This window comes from Watersipora subatra, chromosome 8 (genome assembly GCF_963576615.1).
Source record: "Watersipora subatra chromosome 8, tzWatSuba1.1, whole genome shotgun sequence".
Taxonomy (NCBI): domain Eukaryota; kingdom Metazoa; phylum Bryozoa; class Gymnolaemata; order Cheilostomatida; family Watersiporidae; genus Watersipora; species Watersipora subatra.
Genome location: NC_088715.1, coordinates 55603254 through 55625791, shown reverse-complemented (window position 1 = coordinate 55625791; position 22538 = coordinate 55603254). Strand labels below are relative to the sequence as shown.

The 22538-nt window shown below is 35.7% G+C and overlaps 1 protein-coding gene and 1 non-coding gene across 4 annotated transcripts in view; one reads left to right on the top strand and one right to left on the bottom strand.

Moving 5' to 3' along the window:
* Positions 1–5362: 5362 nt before the first annotated feature.
* On the top strand, positions 5363–5434 carry Trnag-ucc (transfer RNA glycine (anticodon UCC)). Its single transcript has one exon. It is a non-coding gene; the product is annotated as a tRNA-Gly (tRNA).
* Positions 5435–6300: 866 nt separating this feature from the next.
* LOC137401466 (zinc finger protein 436-like) overlaps positions 6301–22538 on the bottom strand; it is a 34060-nt gene continuing 17822 nt past the window's right edge. The window contains exons 6-14 of one of the 3 annotated variants that reach the window (XM_068087819.1): positions 20245–20298; positions 19567–19647; positions 18551–18628; positions 13404–13472; positions 12206–12820; positions 11174–11245; positions 10687–10749; positions 9118–9189; positions 6301–7633 (exon numbers count right to left, since the gene is read on the bottom strand). In XM_068087819.1, the coding sequence (XP_067943920.1) occupies positions 7215–7633; positions 9118–9189; positions 10687–10749; positions 11174–11245; positions 12206–12820; positions 13404–13472; positions 18551–18628; positions 19567–19647; positions 20245–20298 (1523 nt within the window). In that variant the 3' untranslated portion in view covers positions 6301–7214. The remainder of the gene's footprint in view (positions 7634–9117; positions 9190–10686; positions 10750–11173; positions 11246–12205; positions 12821–13403; positions 13473–18550; positions 18629–19566; positions 19648–20244; positions 20299–22538) is intronic. The other 2 variants (XM_068087820.1, XM_068087821.1) reach the window with 2 other exon arrangements.

Here is a 22538-nt window from a genome sequence, read left to right as displayed (position 1 = left end):
ATTAATGAAAAACTATACTGACAAACAGGGTAAACAAATCAACCAACTAGCTCTAACAGTAAAGGTATGCAGTAATTAAATCAGTAAATGGACAATTTGGTGGATAAAATATGTTTCCACCCTAATTCCACGATACAGAGTTCTAATACATAGAAATATAGTGTCCTGTTTGTTGTTTATTGAATCTGTCACTGAACGTTTTTGATCCAACGCATGGGTTTTGTTTACTCGTTTACCAGGTGATGGGATTACAACACGTGAAAACCCGACTCGCTGTTATCATTTCATTAGCTGATTCAGCCAGTAGACCCCGCGGTTCACAATAGCAAACCTTGAATTTCTACAATGTAGCGGTAATACCTAACCAAAATGATGGATCCATGCAAAATAAAACATTTCAAACTACCTACTTTTAATAATTTTTAAAATTTGTAAAGGTTGTAGTATATGCTTAAAGTTGAATATAATTTACCCAAAATTACCCGAACAGCGGCCTTTTTTCCCTAGTTTTTAATTAATATTTTGCCACCCCTAATATAAAATGACAAAGTCTTTCGTCGTTGTAAAAATTGTTTTACCTGGCCAATAAAATAGGACAGCAGGCAAAGCTGTGCAGTGTAGTTTTCATACTCAAAATCTAAATATAAAACTGAATTTGGGCTATTTTACGTATGTGATTATTAATATCACGAATGCTTGTGAATGGCAACTGACTGATCATAATGGTGACAATATTGTGATGGATTTACTAAGCTGAGTTGTTTTAATTGCCATAAGCATTCAGCTATTCTCAGATTAGCCCTATAATTTAAAAGCCAGCTTGCGTGGAAAGCCCGTTGATTAACACTCAGCCCTTGCTATATAAGCAATGGTGCTTCAGTGTTAAGACGGGGAAAACAAAGAGCACAGAGCTAGCGATACAGAGTACAAACGACTGAAATAAAGACTGAGAGTTACGTTCATAATCTGCATTAAGGACAGTGCGGTAACATTAACTTACCTTTGTGCAGCTTTGTATATCTTTGGTAACATATATATTGCTTAACATTCTTACATTTACAAGTGTAACTGTTTTGGGTATTTATTATTGTAACTCATTTCAGCATTACGCTTGATTGTAGTGAATTGTTCTAATTGTTCTATCTTCTCATGTTTATAGAGCTTGTGTGAATAAAAGCCATTATTCACCAGACACTTTGTTGCAACAATTACAGTTGTGCATGAGAGCTATTACTCGTTCAGTATAAGACAACTTGTACGCAGAACCCACTTGCTAGTGGTTAGTCAGCGCTGACTTCCACAACAATATTGGGATACTATATTTATTTGACAACGCAGTGAATTCAACAGATAAGTAAAATAACCACTATAGTTCATAATATTTGTATATTTACAAGGGGCTTTATTCAGCATATTTGTTTGTTCCGGTGCCGTGTTCGGGTTCATCTCAACAGAGCTCGATCATTAAGCCCCGCGCATATGATAGCTGTCGGCTATCCTTGGGGGCTGTATATCATTGATCATACCTTTTGCACTAGAAACTTATAAATCCCTTACTTATCATGACTTGAAATAGAAATGATAGCTGATTACAGCCCTGCCACTAGTAATGATGGAAATATGGCAAAGAAATGGTAGGGTAATTTACCTTCATTGTGATGCCAACTCGAATCTCTCAGTTTATTTAAAAGTGTACCCCAAATAGCTTTTTAAGTGGAAGGGGTAGCATTTTCACATCAGGTGCACAAGCTATTATGCAACCTCAATTAATCACAAAGCTTTTTCCAGAATATCTAATGAGGAGTGTATGTGTATCACACAGCTCCAAATATTTAATATGCAAAGCAATACTTGTAAATTAATGTATCCTGTATAACTGACCGACTCATTACCTAAATTATGCTAATACTACATCAAACCTAGGCTTTATCTTAGATGAATAGGAATGATGAAAGTCTGAGGCCATTAAGTTTAAATTTTAGACCCGCAGGTTTCTTAGCTATTTGGGGCACACCTTTTATGGGTGATATTATTGAGATTTAAGGTGATCGCTGTTTGCTAGGTTTCCTTTTGTGTCTATGTTAAAAGATGAGGCTGTATGTGCTTGCTTAAAAGTTAAACCATTTTCATTTTTCCTGAGTAATTGATTTTCTTGGGAAAACTTGAAATTTCCCTTCTTATTTTCTGTTGTACTGATTGTTTCTTCCAAACTCATTTTATTTCTAATTTAGTGAATATATCTGTGACGTTAAGCACTCAACATGAATTTACTGTGTAATAAAATAATACCAATTATACCATTGCAAAATATTTGTTATCTCACTGAAAAGCTGTGGAAATTAGGTATAAAACAGACTATCTTACAAAAAATTTTGCGAGTGAGTTCCTTCGCACCCCCCTCTGCCGATAGGGCGCTCTGGTGCCTCTCTCGGACTCTCCCCGCGCCGCTACGCGACTTGAGCGGGTCGTTGGCCTAAGAGTCACCTCGCCTACCTGTCACCATAGAGTACCCCCAAAACAGCCCTTCCACTTCAATCACTGGTTTGAAAGTATGGATTTTATAGGAGTACATAGCTCCAGTAGTCTCAAGTGTACTCTTTGAAGATTGAGCTTTTTTCTACAAAATACAACTTCAGCTTTTTTTATTCCACAGGTCTAATAACATTTGGATATAATTTTATGGCTCTATTCGCCGAGCATGTTTTGCCAATAGGACTTAATAAAGCTTATTGCCATGAACATTTTTGTATCTAGTACAAGCACTAATACCTAAACATTAAGAACTAAAGAAATCTCAATTTTTGGAAGAAAAGAGTTTTACAGCAGCTTGACAGACCTAAATTTGAATAAAAAACTAAAAGTTGAGCAAAAACATGTCTGGGACACACACCAGAATAGCAATAGGAGGTGCATTTTTTTGCACACTCTTACTGCATGACTTATGATAGTACATTTTTATTAAGCAGTTAGCAACAGCGAGTTACATCAGAACAGTGTCAATCAGCACCACAAGGTTATTAATGTATCTACATCATGCACTCGCCATTTGGTTTTAGTCTATTCTATAAGAACATCACAAGACATGCATTAAACTGTGGTAACACTGCAACCTAGGAAAGGTTTGTTCTCAAATGATATTAGTTGCAGTTCATTTGTTTTGAAGAGTCACAACTGATTGAAAAAAAACATTATTATCAATTGCAGTATTCATTTTATTAATGAAAAAAGGTTATTCATTTGTAACTCAATGTCTTATTAACAAACTAAATTCTTGTTTCTATAAGTTTTTGGTTCAATTCTGCATTTTAAAAACTGTTTATCATCGGCTGAGATATGTTCATTTTGGAAGCTTTGAATTAGTTGCTGTGTAACCTTAGCACAATCATATGAATGTTCCACAAGCTAACAAAAGTATCGAAATAAGGCAGCAACTTCCACCTGCCCAGCTTGTCAGCACGTTATTTGAAACTCACAGACAGGCAGGGATTGGACCGTCAGATCATTGAACACCTACTAAGCCTAAAGTTGAAGATAGTTTAAGATGCTATTGTTAAAAGTTTGCTCATCTTGATAAAGTATTTAATAATACTTTATAAAAAACAATAAAAAAACAACTTTTATCCTCATTGGTTGATTGATTCATGATTTAAGGCCGTTAGTTATTAGCAACAACATTCTTGGTTTCATGGTTATGCACTGACTCGTAACCTGTAGGATGATGTTTTGAGTTACACAAAGGCCTTTTGTAGTTTTAGGAAAGGCATTCTACCACAATCGCTTCTGTGCCAAATCCCATGAGCAAATGGCCACAATAAATCCTATACCGTACCAGTAGAAAGACCATTTGCAGTAGTGACCTTTAAAGGTTTACTTGCAACAAAATTCACATTACAGTTTATTGATATCAAAAGATTCACCATGTCTTACTCTGCTGTGTTGCAGGTGCAAAATATGTAGAAATATGATTACAAGCTCAAAAACGAACAATTAATCGCCGCTATCATGAAACCGCCGCAGCAACATCTGTAAAAGCATTGCGCTATACCAGTGAGGCACTCCAACAGCATCTAGACCAGAGAAGCCAAACTCAATTGTACAAGGGGCCAAAATTCAAAACACAATCTACACTGTAGGTCGCGGGCCGAACAGGCTAAACATTTATTGAACACACTAAAACTAAATGTTTTCGGAACATAAATATGGATAAAAACAGACAGGAATATTACTCCGAAACAAACATCAGGTTTAATTGACACGATAAAAACACAGCAAAGCAGCTGAAGCATTGCATTATGGGATCTCTAGATCTGTGCAGTATGATGTCATCAGCGCTCCATATCGATGGACTAGGAATAACAATAATGTAAAATGATCTTGCTGGCCAGATCTGATTACAAAGTGGCCGAATGTGGCCGGCAGGCGTGAGTTTGACACACGTGATCTAGCGGGTGAGGGTAAACAAAATCTATTGGGCAGCCACTGCACCAGGATAGAAACGCAAGCGTGTCTCGAGCTGTTCTCGCCGACTACATACCATATCCTTCCTGTAGAGAAACAAACTTAATATACGAGCTTCTCTAAGTCTAAAAAGGCTTGTAATTACTTAGTTCAGAGCATCCTATGAACTCGATGGCTAAGACTTATTTTTAGCACACAATGTGCAATTACAACACATGAACATACCACTTTGTCCAAATAACAATCTGCTTTAACTTTTACGGTTGCCAAGTACTGTAACAAGTTTCTTTTGTAAATGAACTATATTATTGTTATAGTATATTACTCTTCTTAATTGCCGTCAGCCATTCGAGTGCAGCGTATATAGAAAACTACTGATTATTGAGATAGATTTTAAAACCAGTTTAGTTACAACTTAAAACCAATTGCGTAGAGAATTTCTCTAACTTAATGAGCACTGTCCAAGTATACCAACGAATACAGTCATGATATACAGTGTACACTAGAAAATACAACATAATTATGTTATATTAGGATATTATTTACTACTCTTGGAAGTTTTGCTCCAACTCTAAAATACCATTATCATACCATTTCATATCATAACAATAATGATGACAACATAAAAAGAGTATGTTCTGTAGCTATCTTGTTGAGAAATAGGATAATTATTATATACACTTATGTATGTTTCCTCAGTTTGATATTTCACCAACCAATATCTAGCCCGAAAGCCTTAGGATGTCATGGAAATGAATGCAACGGTATCAGACACAGTTTTATACCTGAGACGAACTGTAATAAAGAATATGACAACTACTGTAATAAATTATGAAAGCATTCTAGCGTGAAAACGCCAAGAATGACTGGAAAATAAAGCAATTGACGCTAAGTATAGCATGAAGCGTCGGTGGTGTAAAGGTTAGCATTGTTGCCTTCCAAGCAATAGATCCGGGTTCGATTCCCGGCCGACGCACTTAGTTTTATGCCGTACCAAATCGTACCAATCAATTGTAAGCATCGAAATCTACATAAATATATTGCTTATGGTAGGCAGAACATTTTCTTTATTTAACGGACGATATAAAACTCATGACTACAGATTTCTGTTAGAAAAACATTGAAAGAACGTGAGCTATTACTTCTTTATTGCGATAGCTTTTGTTTTGTCAATGCGTACATGGCAGAAATCTTTCACAACTGATTCTGTATCTACATGTATTTCAACATCTTTATATGTGTAATATTAAAAAATTATTTAGGCGAGCCTGCCCAATAGTGCTCCTCATCGCTGTTTTGATTTGCTTCAATGCAGAAAAGGATCTCTCACTCACTGCATAGTAGCATTAGTGGCAGGCAAAACCAATACTAGATTAGTGAGCCTCATCGCTAGTTGCACTAGAGCACAACTAGCGCTCGAAATTAGTAGTTGGAAATTCCAAGTGAATGAGTTTAGACTGCAATTCTTAGTACTTAGCCATTAAAAATTACTAAAAAGTTGGGGCCGCTCCAGGGAATACGGGCCTGATCACAATTAGAATGTCGTAGATATCCATTTCAACCTATATTTTTGAAATAGATATCTACTACGGTCTGAATATGTAATGTTAATGAAAATACAATACGAAGATTCTAATTTCATCGATCAGAATGGCGATAATGAATTCCTATTCTGAAATGATATTTGTGTTAGTGCACAAGCTTGCTGAGCGTATTGTTGACTAAATGATTTTGTTGATTATGACAGAGCGTAAGAGGTAGCAGTTTAACAAGAAGCTTTTGAATGCAAGAACTGCGATGCTTGCAACGATGTATGTAAAAGATTAAAAATAATTGTAATTTTACATTTTTTATTATAACATACATTGATAAATCAAACTATTCCTTCATAGTACAAAACAAAAGCTTGTTATATATACCTAAAAATAAACAGTTAATTGTTGAAAGTTAATATATCGATATGTCAATATATCAATATAGCAAATTGCAGTTGTAATAAACATATATAATTAAACACGCGCTACAATTAACAAAAAAAAGTGTAAGATGCAAATTAATGACCTAAAGGGTAAAAGTAACAACAATAGACTAATATCATTCAAGTCCACAAAAAATAAATCATGATCAAGTTGATTATTTTCTGCAGCACAAAAAAATACCGTTTTGGTGCTATAATGATCTTATAACAAAAACTTGAACAAATATATCAATTTTAGAAAAATAAAGAATACAAATATTAGATGACAATCAAAACAGCAAAGAACGTGTTGAACGGATAGGTGTTATGCCTCCTGAAATCAGTTCGATAGAGGTGAAAATATACTCGCTATACTTTTATTCTAAATGCAGACCAACCCAAACCAGTGTTTTAGTTGGTATTCAAAAAGTTGTTTGTGATGTGGACATGAGTTTTCTGGAAAAATTACAAGGCATATTCACATACAGTCAAAAATACTATAAAAGTTTACCACAAAAACTTAAAAATCTCCCTCTAAAGCGATGAGATTTTCAATAGCTCCTCAAGGTGAAACTATTAAGAGTTGTGCCGCCATGTAACACGACATTTTCTCATCAGGTATTGCAAAGACTCTAACTCAATCATGTTTGCAAAGACCTGGATTTTGATGAATTTCAGGGGACACAACACCTAATTTTAAAAATGCGTAAACATTTTTTTATGCTTTGCTAACGAATAAACTATTAAACAGGCTACAGCCTAAAGTATTAAGCATGATACACCCTACTTCTAATAGCAGTTACGTGGTAAGACCCTCAAGTTGGGCTACTCGAGTTATACTAGGGAACTGAGGCTTACACGTAGAGCAGGCGCACTGTTTTCCATTCAAGTGATGCTTCATGTGTTTGTTGTAGTTGGTCGTTCCACAGAAGCTACGGTTACACTCTTTGCACTCGTATGGTTTTTCTCTGCTGTACAACCTCATATGAGTCTTAAGGTTGCCGGACTGAGAGAAAGCAGTCTTGCATATTCCACACGTGTATGGCTTTTCACCTGTGTGAACCCTCATGTGCCTCGTCAGATCTCCCTTGGTCGTGAAAGACTTATTGCAAATGTCACAGCAGTTTGGGCGCTCCGGCAGTTGCTCCATGACTCGAAAGTCTTTCGGTGCTGCGAAAGGCAGCAGATTTAGATTCTGTGCTACTAGTGTGGGACTACCTAGAACAAGAAACATTCGTATTTTATGTTACTGATCATTCACTATGTTTCTATTGCGTAGATGAAGCAGATCTGGAGTTGTGCACACTTTGATTTACCGTGCGTTAAGTGTCTCAGTAGACACTCTCGCATGTTGCGGATTAACGCACACGCTTTGTTATAAAAAGAATTCTACGCCAGATGACATAGCTGTGCAATCCTGTCGCATCAAACTGAAATAAGAGCGTCTCAAGTGTGGAAAATAATTTGAATGAAATAATTTTTTCTTGCGAATTATTTGTAAAAGCCACTACTATATTTTGCTAGCATGAAACATTTGATAAAAAATTGTTAGTAACTAAACTAACTTGACTCGCGTGTTTTTGCCGTTTAGAACTTGCAAATGATGCAAACTATATTGATGGTCATTCGACATGCTGTATGCCATATTAGGCATGACTACACCGGACTACTGATAAAATGGACATGGAACTTTTTCCTTATATATTTTTTAGCAGGGGTGTAATCATTTTTCGGAAACATTTTTACCAGAAAAATAAGTGGTAAAACGAAATGCCTTTAGATTTATTTTTTAGTAAAAAAATAAATTTGAGGACTAGTCCTAGTATCAGTCAAGCAATGTCTCTTTTCCTACTTTTTTGTGGCGACCTCTACCGAATACACAATGCAGCATGCCACTAAAGCAGCGTGCTGTATCGAAAGAGTTAGACAGCTAAAATGCACTCATGTCTCTGTTGGCTGCTACAAATAAACTAAAATGCACTCATGTCTCTGTTGGCTGCTACAAATAAACTAAAATGCACTCATGTCTCTGTTGGCTGCTACAAATAAACTAAAATGCACTCATGTCTCTGTTGGCTGCTACAAATAAACTAAAATGCACTCATGTCTCTGTTGGCTGCTACAAATAAACTAAAATGCACTCATGTCTCTGTTGGCTGCTACAAATAAACTAAAATATAATCAGCCAAATAAGGTCAAGCAGAATGTACACTCATTTGTTTGACATTCACCTAAAATCCTCCCTTGTCCCCGCTAATTTACAAGTTTTACCACCTGACGCATCTTGATTTACTAGTTTGTACAATAACCTTGATAGAATATAACATCCAACTAGCATCTAACATGGAAGCTAGCAAATAATAAATCGTTCTACAACACGGAAACACTCTTCACCAACACTGAACATAAAACTAATGTCGATTCCAGACAAACGCAGCAAGGCCAAGGAAAAGTTGGACAGGCCGAAGTTCAAGGACACTAAGCTCGGCCAGGAGTATCATAGCCATACTTTCATGAACATCAGGCTGAGCAAGCAATGAAGCAGATGTTAAATAGATATTTAGAAAATAGAAGCTAATGTACACGGATAACCTCAGGCTATCCGTGTACATTTTCTTTAGGATAATGCATATGTCCATGTTGTACATGTATACTTTCACGTGTGCATTTTCTTTACAATAATGTACACCAGATGGTCCAACCTTTAGGAAAGGAAGTAGTCACCGGCTGAGGCAGGGGATTACCTAGCAAAGGAGACAGATGAGAGTCTTTACCTGCAATGAAAATAAATAGAATGTAAAAGACTATAGAAATGGATCAAATGCATAAATTTGGTTCGCTAAAAACAGACTGAAATAAAATGTGTTCAACAACCCATGCATATTGAATATGAACCAAAAACACGTTACCATCCACAACTTCATTCTAGGCCTAATGCATGTGATTATTTGCTGCAATAATATAACTGTCACATTTCCTGCGACTAACCACATGATTGCATGTTTTCACACGGAATGTGAGAACATGCTTGTCTTCCTGATATTTATGTTTAAACTGCTAATAGTTTGATGCATATTAAAATCAAGTCATATTAAAATCAAGGGAATAGAATAATAATACTGTGCGATGCTGAATAAAATTCTTGTTGGCAGCCTCCATATATATACTACATCTTCTAGAGTTATGTTGGCAGCCTCCATATGTATGCTACATTCTCTAGAGTTATGTTAGCAGCCTCCATATATATGCTACATTCTCTAGAGTTATGTTAGCAGCCTCCATATATATGCTACATTCTCTAGAGTTATGTTGGCAGCCTCCAAATATATGCTACATCTTCTAGAGTTATGTTGGCAGCCTCCATATATATGCTACATTCTCTAGAGTTACAGTATGTTGGCAGCCTCCATATATATGCTACATCTTCTAGAGTTATGTTGGCAGCCTCCATATATATGCTACATTCTCTAGAGTTATGTTGGCAGCCTCCAAATATATGCTACATCTTCTAGAGTTATGCTGAACATTTTTACCTGGCTAACAGTAATTCGAGCTTCACGATTTCCAAAGAGTCACCAGATGATTTGATATTGCAGATAAATAATTAGAGATATATCGCAATATTATTATTACGTAAAAAATTTGTGAATTTTCATTAATATTTTTTTGTATATTTAAAATTTAAAAGAAACTGTTGTGTGTTCGTGATAATAACATCAGTTTTGTTTGTGAAAATAATTCCAACTTTGCCATGAGCGTGAATGAATGGAGACAACATGGACTAATCATGGATAACTTTTGCCTAGATACAGATAAACAAATAATTGCAGAGCGGTTACGCCCATGCTTCATGGTATCGATATCTGTCAACAAGCAAACACGTTTTTGTGTGATGCTTAATATAGAATTGATGTTTTTTCAACATTGCTAGCCTAAGCTACACATAAAAGAAACCCTCAGCTATTGTGTTGATTTTCAGTAGTCATAGCAAAAATTATTATATATAAACTATATAAAAATTATTATTATGTTGAATAGCCAGTAATTTTGGTAAATTTCTCAAGAAGCAATGAGCTCGCGATGTATTACTTTAACTACGATAATAGTTCAACAATAAAATATCAGCAAAGCAAAAGCACTGTAAACCAACATCAGCTTTACATAACGCTGATAATGTCAGCAGCCTATTACAAAATCATTTGTGCTAAAAATCAGCCTACACTATATATGACCTTCACCCTAAATGTCAAGTTAGGAGATTTAGCACTAACCTTGATCAGCATTCCTTTTAGAAAGAGCTTCAGAAATCTTCATTTCTATTTCACTAGATGCATCTAAAGATAGAACATAAGAAGATAACTCCCTAAAAATGCACAGCCTCATCTTTGTTCGAACTCCTGAAATATACACATGTAATGCATTTAAATATAATGCATTGAAATCTACAACCAAATTCAATGGTGAAAAAATGCTTTCCAACCAATCACCACATAGTAGTCTGAACAGCCTGAACTGTTATCATGTTTTTACAATACTAAGATGCAACCCTTTTGTAAAATGAAAACGATTGCCTCCCCATTAGCCATACATTTACCACTGTAAAAATTCAATAATCACAATATAGTAAGTGATGCCCTGGAAGTTCCTGCCATGTTAAAAGTCAAATTATTTGAAAACTTATATTAAAAAAGTTTCAACCATTTTTATCGTAAGCTTATCGGCTAGGTCCTCATCCTCGGATGATAGAAGACAACTCACCAGGTCTATGAACACAATCTTTATCTTTGGTAACTCGTTGGTTGTCCGAGTCCGAAGGGCTACCCAGCGCTTCTGCAATAATGGCATCATGTAGCTCATCTCACCACCTCAGCACACATAGCAGAAATGAAGTCAGTCTCTTCCATATGCCCAGGTACAGAATAGGTTAGACAGAGCGACAGTCAAAAAGCACTAATAACATATCTGACAAGATCACAGCAAACCTCAAATATCTCTAATCCTTCTAGAATAATCTATACTTGTCTTTCCACATATATTTACTTAACGGTGATGTTAGTGCTAAAATACAACTTTGCTACAGAATGCCTAGTATATTTAATGTGTGAAATTTGAAGTATAACTGCATGCGACGACGAAACTGTACAGATAGAAAAGAGCCTTCCCTGTTAGCCTTAAATCTTATGAGATTAGTATTGGTAGATTATTCATACATTTAAATCAGTTAAGGGAAAAGAAACAAACTAAGATGAAACAGGATTTTGGTTAGTATTAGTCTAGGATTATTATAAAGACAAGAATGTTACAATAGACCAGAAATTCTATCAATACCGTAACTAAGGAAAAGCCTAAACATGTCTGTGACATGAGATCTTACCAAAACATCCAAAAATGTAGTGACAGAAACGACGTCGTGAAATTTATAAGGACAAAACATTGTGATATGACGTGTATTTCGTGTTGAAATAAAAAAGATCCAGTGGGGAGGTACATGAATATTTCACTTCAAATTGAAACATATGACAATACCGAGAAGAACATAGCAAAGAATCTGCTTTGCTGAAACTAACTAAAGTCTGTTTGTTGCTCTAACGGAATTTTAAACGACTCCTTCAGTCTGCCCGCTGTGTTGCGATTCAACGTGCTTCTTCAAAGCGAAACTCTGCGTGTAGCTAGTGGGACACATGGTACATTTATACGGTCTGTCGGTGGTGTGAATCCTCATATGAGTGTTTAGACTAGAACGCTGAGTAAATCGTGTCTGACATAGAGAACACGAGTATGGCTTCTCACCTGTATGAATCCTCAAGTGTCGTGCCAACTCACTTCGACTTGCAAAAGGCTTCGTACAGACCTCACAGCTATACGCTTTAGGCTGCTGGTGCATCTTCTGATGAATTCTGAGCTCTTCCTCTTTTATAAACACCGCTGAGCAGGTCGGACATTTCAGCGGCTTGAACTCCGTGTGACTCTTCATGTGTTTCCGATAGTTTGTCGCTCTGCAGAAGCTCATGGAGCATGATGTGCAGTGGTATGGCTTCTCTTTGGAATGAATCCTTTTATGAATCTTGAGACTGCCGGACTGAGAGAAGGACGTGTTGCATATCTTACATTGATATGGCTTTTCTCCAGTATGAACTCGCATGTGCCTCGTAAGATCACCCTTGGCGATGAAGCATTTATTGCATGCGCCACAACGATAAGGTTTGTCACCTGTGTGCCGCCGCATGTGTCGTGTGTAGTACGCCCCCACCTTGAAGGTCATGTTGCACAGATGGCAGAGAAATGGAGTGCCATCTGCCACAGAAGCAACTGCTGTGGCTGATGGAGTATTCGAAACTGGTGGGAACATTGAAGGTCTACCTCTAGGCCGGATGAAACCTCCAAAACTCCTTTGATGGCGAAATGCTGCAAATAAATGCATTATGGATGGGTGGTCTCTTCGTACTACTCAAAACATAATACTTAACACTATTTTCACTTTACCTTCATGTAACACGCATATTCAAACTCGACCTATGCAGTGAATGGCATGCTTTTATTAGACTGGTTCTATTTCGTTCTCTGATTTCATGGTATGAAGAAACAAATTTGATACGATTTTGAAGGGAAAAAAAAGAGGGCCTACAAAAAAAATTTCAGGAAGCACGACTACAGCCATTTGTGCATCATTTTTTGGGAAAAAGTACTTTTTAGAAATGATGACAAAAAAATCTAGCATTACAGCATCAGGACTACGATAACATATCATTTCTTTTTGAAAAAATATTAAAAATATGTTTATTTGTGTTTATTGATAGCGTGATTACTACGCCGAGTCCAGTTTTATTCAAAGTGCCATAACTCCAAGATCATGGATAGACAAAGGCTACCTAGAGAGATGCTCATGTAAGCTACGGATTACAGCACCTTTCAAGATTTGAAGCAAAGCGAGCAAATACAAATCAGTGACATTAACCTTGACATAGCCTTTGGGCCAATACTAGCTTACCCGTATGACTAAAGGATGTGAAGATATTGGTGTGATCTGATCCGCTCAATCCAGTCCCAGGATCACCAGCTACAAGTTGCAATGTACAAAGCAATTGATTTCAAATATATAGTAAATATATATATATCAATCCATGTCTACAAACAAAGCGCAGATTCTACAACTTAATCATTTAAGATGAAATTACAAAAATCTTTAGTATATTTTATTAGAAAGTATCAATATTTTTCTATCATTTGTGATTGTTGATGTTTGAGCTGTTCTGACTACCAGGATGTTTCAAGATTAAAATCAACAAAACTTGATCGTGGTTAAAAGCTCATAAGAAAATATGTGTTGAAATGACGTCACTAACTGCTATCGTTGCCATAGTTGATATCGGCTATTGCGCTGAAAATGCCGGGCTGCGTGCCTCCGTTCTGTCAGTCTCGTTGCAACTATAGACATCGTACTCACACTTCCATTTGATCGTTTTAAATGCGATCATGTCTTGTCGAGTTTAATCTTGGAGCATCCTGGCAGTCAGATCACCTCAAACAACAATCGCAAATAATAAAAAACTGCCGATACTTTCTCATAGAACTGCTAAAACTTTGATCAAGTTCATCCTTTGAAAAATGCAGGAATTGATGCCCGATGGGCATACAATGACTGAACAATGACGGGGCATCAGTCATGGGCATACAATGACCGAACAAGTGAAGTGGGTTAGACACTGCTGACTCCATGCAACACTTGTTCTGTCAATGTCCCTTACAGAAATATGTAGTGTCATTAGTTTTATATCGTTCGTTGAATAAAGAAAAAGTTTTGCCTTTCGTGAACCATAAGCAATATATTTATGTAAATTTGGATGCTTACAATTGAATGCGTTTATGCATACTTTAAGGGTTGTTGATGCTTAAAAGGTTCAGAGCTTCGGGACACTGCCCCGAACCTCGCTGGGGGGGCTTACACCCCCACACCTTCAGGTGATCATAACTAGTCGCCTAACATTTGCAGCCCCGACTTGTAACCATATATCAATATAACAGGTGAAGTTGATGACAATGTTCTGCATGTCATTGGTGCTACAGACTTGGAGTACAATGCAGAGTGATCCAATTAAAAGGTAAAGACGAACACTAAACGCGCAGAGATTAAGATATTTCTGCTAAAATTATGCTAATAGTTATATAACGCAGCCTCCTCTCTAGAGTTATGCCAAATATTGTTATCTGGCCAACGGTAACTAGAGCTTCACGATTTTCAAAAGTTACCGAACAATTTGATATTGCAAATAGACAATTCGCGATATATTATGATATTATTATTATTATGTAAAAAACCTGTAAACTTTTGTTTATATTTTTTGAATATTCACCTCTATCACCTTTATAAAAGAAACTGTTTTGGGTTCGTGACAATTGGAAACAGTTCATGAATGCCTATGTACATGAAGGGACATGGAATGAGCTTAACGTAAGCCTAAAAAGGCCAGTGCGTTTTAGTTCCAGCATCGCCCACTCTAAAAGTCATCAGGTATGAGATAAATTGACATTACACGGTTATACGGTATCGTTTATATGATTGGTGATCGGTTGAAATGGCGATGATTTTCAAATAATCTAGCTTATAAATCACCATTAAACAATTAAACCACCATATCGTGAAACTCTAACAGCAACAAAATATTAATGCATTTGCTAAACCAATCCGCCAAACTCAATGCAGTTATTGCCTGATGAGGAGCAGTACTAGTGAAACGCAAACAGTTGCAAGAACAATTTGGATTCGAAACTAACATGAAGCGAAGCATTGTCTAACCTGTTGCAAAAGAGTTAGTGATTCAAAATCATAGATATATTCGTTATTAAATTGAGATAAACTAAATCAATCGGCTGCGATCACTAGATGGGTAACGACAAAGTGTAATTAAGAACTGTCTGTGAATTTTATAGAACATAATGCAACATAATTGGAATTGTCAGTTGCACGGATGCCTGATTTTTGATTTGGCACACTTATCATCGGCAGCGCGGGTGTCGGTTAGTTCGGCTTGGGCCTGTTGGCATGGTCATTATTGGGGCACAACTATTATTACACAACTTTCTCATCACATACATTCCACTAGTGAGTAGTGGATCTGTCACCATCTGTTTAAAATTTAGAGCATATTCAACTTTTTATCAACTGAAAGGTTTTTTTTTCAAGTCCTTGATAACAAAATTTTTTCAGGCCGATGAAAAAATCTTCTTGAAAAAACCCCAAAACTTATTCGACTAGTTTCACGAACTTTCAGGTACATTTTTTCTCAAACAAATAAGATTTTAAGCGTGACCATCTTTTTTATCCGTCTTTAATAACTAAAAAACTGACTCGGTGATTTTTTTGCCAACCATCCAATCCCAGCTAAATACTCTAACAAAGAAACAACTGAAATGCTATATAATTGCGCAGAGCAAACGTTTTGGAATTTTTCCAGAGTCGATTGCTTATCATTTTAATTAATCAGTTAATGAAATGACTAATTGCAGCCAATCATTGTTTGCAACTGAGTAGACAATGACCTATTGTTTACTGTAATAATTAAATATTTTTTGCCTTTTTTCTAATTCTCAAACTAGGTTATTTGAACAGTTAATAACTTGTTTATTATGAACTTTAATTGCATCCTCGATTATTTTTAAAAGTAAAAAGCACTTTCTATTGTAGCAGTTTTTATTAATTTCGCTTTTCATTCAAATTTTAACATTTCAAGCATTTTAACCATGATCAAATTTTATTGATTTTAATTAGAGCTGCACAATGATTACGTTAATTAAACGATTAACGCCATCAATACAAATAAGCAATTAACCGAATTGGACCAATTAATAGAGTTGCCCCGATTTTGATATCGGAATCGGTATCGGTGCCGATATGGGTGTTAAGTACCTGAATCAATATCGGCCGATCTTTTCTTAAAAAATCGGAAACTTCAGATACTTTTTACATATCAACTATTTAGCAGAAACCCGTATTTTAGCCTGCTACTTTAATAAAAAATCATCAGCTGCAAGTTCCTTACTTTTACCTAATGAATTCTGGGCCTGTCACAGAATCTATTTCATGTCTATAGCCTAATAAACATCCACACAGCTGAGCAATCTTTTGGCTTTAGTCAGGACGTAATCACAAAGTGCGGTATTTCCCCAATTACAGCGATATGACTTATTGCAGCCAATCACGAACAATAGAACCATAATCAGAAACAAGAATGCGCTGTAATGTTTCTATTCACTAGCATTGCAAAAGTAATCTGAGCAGTCAATGCATAAAGTTATCTATCACTCTCTTGACCCTGACTGTATGATGTATCGTTTGTATCGCATAAAATAACCTCAGTGGCTTATCGGTGTTTAGCCTGTCCTCCATCATCTGTGGTAAGCGAGTCCTTCTTCAGTACAACTGGCTGCATCGATAGTGATAGAGGATAAAGGCGTCTCACTGAGATAATTGAATCACTAACGGTAATTAAAAGACGCATTTATTTGCTCTAGACTTGTACAGGCGCAGCAGTTCGTTCAGCAGTAGAAGAAAGACTTCATTATCACAGAGAAAGCTGTACCACCAACAGTAATTACCATTATTAATAACATATTTCAAGAAACATGGACTGTTTTGTTATTAGATGCACGGTATGTCAGTATGTGAATATATATATACATGTATATCTTTTTTTCATGAATACAAACAAATAAATACATCAATATTTATACTTTCTTTGCATTATATTTATATTTGCATAATAAAATTACCAATAATCTATGCAACACAAAAGAATCTGAATCGGATTATTTTTCAATAAGAATCGGTATATCGAATCAGCTGGTGAAATTAGAATCGGGACATCCCTACCAATTAATCTTCAATTAAAATGCACCCGGGGTGATGATCTTGATGTGGTTCCTTTTCTTTGTACTGTTTAGTACCCTACGTTACTAACGTAGAAGGCTACTACCATTTAATTTACTAACAAATAAATATTATGACAAGCAACAATTTCTTACAAATAAATTACAACCACAATTATTTTGCACTCAACTATGAAAACACAAAGTGAGTCGCTAACATTAAACTTGTTTATACAATACAATGCACAAGCGCCGTGCCGATCTAGCCGTAAGGGGCCATGTTGTTTGCTGTTCGACCATGTTTCTAGGTAATAGCAACAAAAGCGATTTCAGTATTATTTAATACGTATCTTACTGTCTATTTTTTGTTCATTTGAAAAAATTTTTTTCAAGTAAATTATACATGTAATTTCATTTTTCAAAAATATCACAATTGTATTTCAGCTTCAGAATATTAGTAATATAAGATTGAGACTTTATTGGAACATGAAAGCAGAAAAATGTCTTCGTCCCTAGGTAGCGTATTTCTGTAAGTTGTTGGAAGCGTAAACAAGAAAGCGAAGTGCGGTATATGCCAGAAAGAATTTGCCTACCACCACAGCACGTCATCATTAAGATATATTTTAACTAATTCTCATCCTACCGCGCAGAAATCATCACCAGCTGTTGCAGACAATTACTACTACTACTACCATCCCCTGCGAATGGATATTCTCTAAAGCCGGCAATATTGGACTGTATGTAGGAAGAGGGCATCTCTTTATTCAGATAATGTGAATAAACTGTGCTGCCTCAACTCTTGGCTGACTTAATTATAGACTTTCATAGACAGTTTTCATACTCATAATAATTATTACATTGTAACTTATGTACATTGTACATAACATGTACTACTGCTAACAATTGTCTCAAATATAATTAATTTATATGTAGCTGTATTATTTGTTTTTGAATATGCAGGTTTTTGCTAGATTAACTTTAAGATTAATCGAAGATTAACTGGTTCAGACCAGTTATTACACGCGATTAATTTTTATAATCGTTGTGCAGCTCTAATTTTAATCTAGAAGCATCCTGGCAGTCAGATCATCTCGATCATTAAAGACAATCACAAATGATAGAACAATACCGATATTTTCCGATAAAATATACTAAATTTCTGTGTAAGTTGATTCTTCATGTGAAACTGCAGTAGGTCTTACCTACGATCTAGCGATGAAGTGTCTAAACAGTTTAAACAAACATACTGCCAACAAGAAGACATTTACATACCAGCATGGCTGGATGATGAAAGGTGATGGGTGCCATCATGAACATCTGCTCCTGTCTGATCCTCATCTCCTGCCGTCGCTACAAACCACCAAACCATTTAAAACAACAATATAATGAATACAGACCATATCGACATCAGATTTCTTCAACAAGTTACCGTTGAACACTTTAGCACTTACAATAAAGTATTTAAAGTTAGTGCAAGTAGACTGAATATTTTTACCAGAACTGCTAAACAAAAAAATATAATATTAATTTAATATAATATTAATTTAAGCACATAAAACATAAATTTAATTCTATCAAACTTTATTTTCTGAGCTTAGTCTGGGTCATACACATTAATAGGACAAATGAACTTGTATTTTACACTGTGTCGTACTTCTTTTCTCTTTCTATCGAGTCGAGTGTTCTTAATGATAAGTATAAATTTTTAACAAGTACATTAAATTTTAGCATTTCATTTATTACTTAGCTTTTGCGTGATTATGAGCATGTAAATGTTAGATTACGACATCGCAGCAGATGTTACATATTTTTTCCTATTTTTTAAGTTCACCTTCTTGGCATTTCTCTTTTTATAGAAAATTTGTATGTACCACAAGCATTTTGTAAAATAATTCAACGATGACAGATATTAACCCAAAACCTGGTACTTTATGTACCAAAATAGCAGATATGTCTAGCCTAATGTCCAAAAAACAATGTCTTGGCTAGCGTGCATTTATAATACTTAAATACATTCATTGGTACTTGAATAGATATAAGAAATATATCTAACTTTATTTGGCTTCTTTAGCCATATTTTCAATTACGCTTAAAGAAGCGTGATTGAAAGCATGCCTAGAAGATCTCCCAGTTGCGGCTACACAATTTTTTTATGTGTGGGCATAATTGGGAGTCGTTAAATAATTGAGTCGATCATAAAGTGAGCACTACCTTCTCTATCACTTATTGGTCCATTTGCAAGAGTGAATACATTATCAAAGTGTAGTAATGGGATAAATGAGTCATACCTTGGAGTTGTGTGTCATCGACTGCGCCAGCCAAAGGATGTTGCTTGATGTAAGCGTCAAAATCAAAGACTTCGGAGTCGTCTGCTTACAACACCACAAATATAAACTATTTATTAGTACTCTGACAAATCTAATAACTCAAAAATTAGAATATCACGAATGCTAACCAATGGGCTACAGCCTGTGGCATTTATGCAGGTAAAATTTTGAACAAAAATTTAGACACAATTTGTTGATGACCATACTTCTTGAGGAGTTATTTTTTGATTAACTTTGAGAAGGAAACTGAGTAGAATTTGAGTTTAGCCTTGAATGACAACTGGTAAGCCAACCAACAAAGGAGGGAAGTGGACTAACCAGAACTTACTAGTCCATCGAGTGAATTTCCAAACAGACGATCCATTAATCCCTATATGTCATATCATGTAATTTTGATTTGCGATGATTTTTTGAAGTTGAATTTTACTAGAATGGATTTTTAAGCTCGAAACTTGGTGTCAGCTTTTTAACTTGTATGCCATAATTTACGTTAGACGCCAAAAGCCTTAGATATCAAATTGAACACCATGACACAAAACAGTAAATGTCAACTAAAAGTTGGCAAGCCACATGTCATCAAACACAACACTAAAATCATAATAATAGGATACAGTAAAGAAATGAATTAAATATGATTACCTTTTTCGGAGTTATCTTCACTATGATCAACGCCCTCTGCTTTTATTTCCACATCTAAACAAACAAACAAACAAACAAACTATTTGTAAGGTTTAAAAGAGTTTATTGCCCAGGAAGCCAAATTTAAAGACTCCAGTGAATCTGCATATAAAAATACACAGTACAAACAGGATATGATCACTGAGTCATATAATATCGTGGTCACTATTTTGCAGCTAGAGTACACTATGAATGGAAGGACGTATTAAAGTTAAAAAAAGATAAACTTTAGCAGTTAATATAGTGTGGTGAAAATATGTGGTCAGGCTGTGCATTAGCGAGCCTGTAATATAACACTGTTTTGACACGCATGTCTTTACCTTTTCTGAGAGTTAACTTCCCATGAAATTTTGCAAAGCTATCGATAGCCTGTGTTCTGCACTTTGAGCAACTGTAAGCTATGAAGTTACCATTATTCTTTATGAATACCGGCTTATAAAAAAGCTAAAGTTAGGTTAATTAGAAAGTTGTTTACTTCTTTTTCAGGAAAAGCTGAGGCATTAAAGGGAAAGGAAAGCTTTCGTGACATGTGACATCCATCTGAAATACACAAAGACTGTAGTTTGGAGTTTGCTTGAAGGTAGGGCCACACGAGACATAATTCTCACAAAATCGGCAAAATTTGGACGAAACGATTCGGACGAATTGACATTTGAACGAATTCGTCCATCGTTGGTTGCGCACGATGAACGAATCCTGAATTGGATGAAACGTCAGAAATTCCTACGAATCGTTGTTTGATTGGTCGGTTGAAAAGGTTAGCTGAACGTGTGGCCTTACCTTAAGTTTGCTTGAAACTGCTATGGAAACCGGCAGTAGCTGCGAGTTTGCGTAAGAGTTGACATTGCTACACAGAAATGTCTGAGTACGTGTAAACTGTTACACCAGTTTTCTATTTTTCATCTACCGTACTTTTCAGACTATTAGCCACTACTTTTTCTGATGTTTCAAGCCATGCAGCTTATATAAGGGTGCGGCTATTCTGAAGTTTTTTCTTCCACCGCTAGGGCGCATCAACCGGAATCTCCTGTTAGTGCGCTTCTAGCGGTGAACGAAAAAACGAAACAACGTCTAACGGTACTGTTCCGTTTTAACCAGCAAAGTTGCTGCCGTGTTAAAAAGCACCGTCATGAGTTCTGCAACTTATACAAAAGGTTTGGCCTATTTGTTTTATTATCCGCTTTTTGAAAATAAAGCAGATGCGGCTTATATAGGGGTGCGGTTAATAGTCAGAAAAGTACGGTATTTTCATTGTAACTGTTGACGGTTGGATGCACTATTGGGCGTAAATTTATCTTCTTTGTGGCAAATATTAGTTTTTTCGTATATATATTGTTGCTGTAATTGGTCTGCCCATGGTCCTTAGTTTTTATACAGCTTGTTCTACTCTTGTACTACCAACAACTAAGTGTACTCACTAGTGTCACTGAGCCATTGACCAAAGTACGTAGTAGGCTACACGAATACAGCCATATTAATATAATCAAACTTGGAAATATCAGCCAACTTGGAACAGATCTCACATACATTTAATAGTGTTTGCAAGTGCAGTAATCCGCTATACTAGTGAGAAGCACACACAACTCACTACAAAAGGGTGATTTTAGATTTCCTATGCATACTGTAAAAGGGTTTGTACGACAAAAAGCAAAACAAATACCTATAATGGATATCTGAGTTCTAGACATTCTAAAATATATACTAAAATTAGATACTAAATTGCTTCACTTAGTATTCCAAAATTAAGAATTTTTCAATTCTAAACTTAAGATTATATTTATTCGAGAAATTAAATTTAGTCTTTAGAATAATAAAATCTAAATTTAATATCTAAAGATCTAGATACTAAAAATTAGATATTAAGATATCTAAATTGGTCAGTCCTACATGTACAAATAGATTTAGAGTTATCCTCTACCTGCCGTTCTCAGTGCTATGTTAACTGCAGTAATTACTCATTAATGAATACAATACAACGTTTTTTATTATACACCAAGTGCGTTTGCTATAGGGCACATGTCCGGGTGGCCTCAAACATTGAAATATATATTTATAAAAAAATGTCAGACGATGAATTTTCCTGATGCATTGCCATCTATGAGCCTTTCCTTCGCCAACGGTTATCTAGTACTAGTGTGTATGCCTGCAAGTTAACTACCTTATTTCTCCGAAAAATTGGTTTGTCAATGAAAACTATATGCCTCATGTGTACCCACCCTGTCATGTACCTCCTTTGCATAACGAACACGATAGTA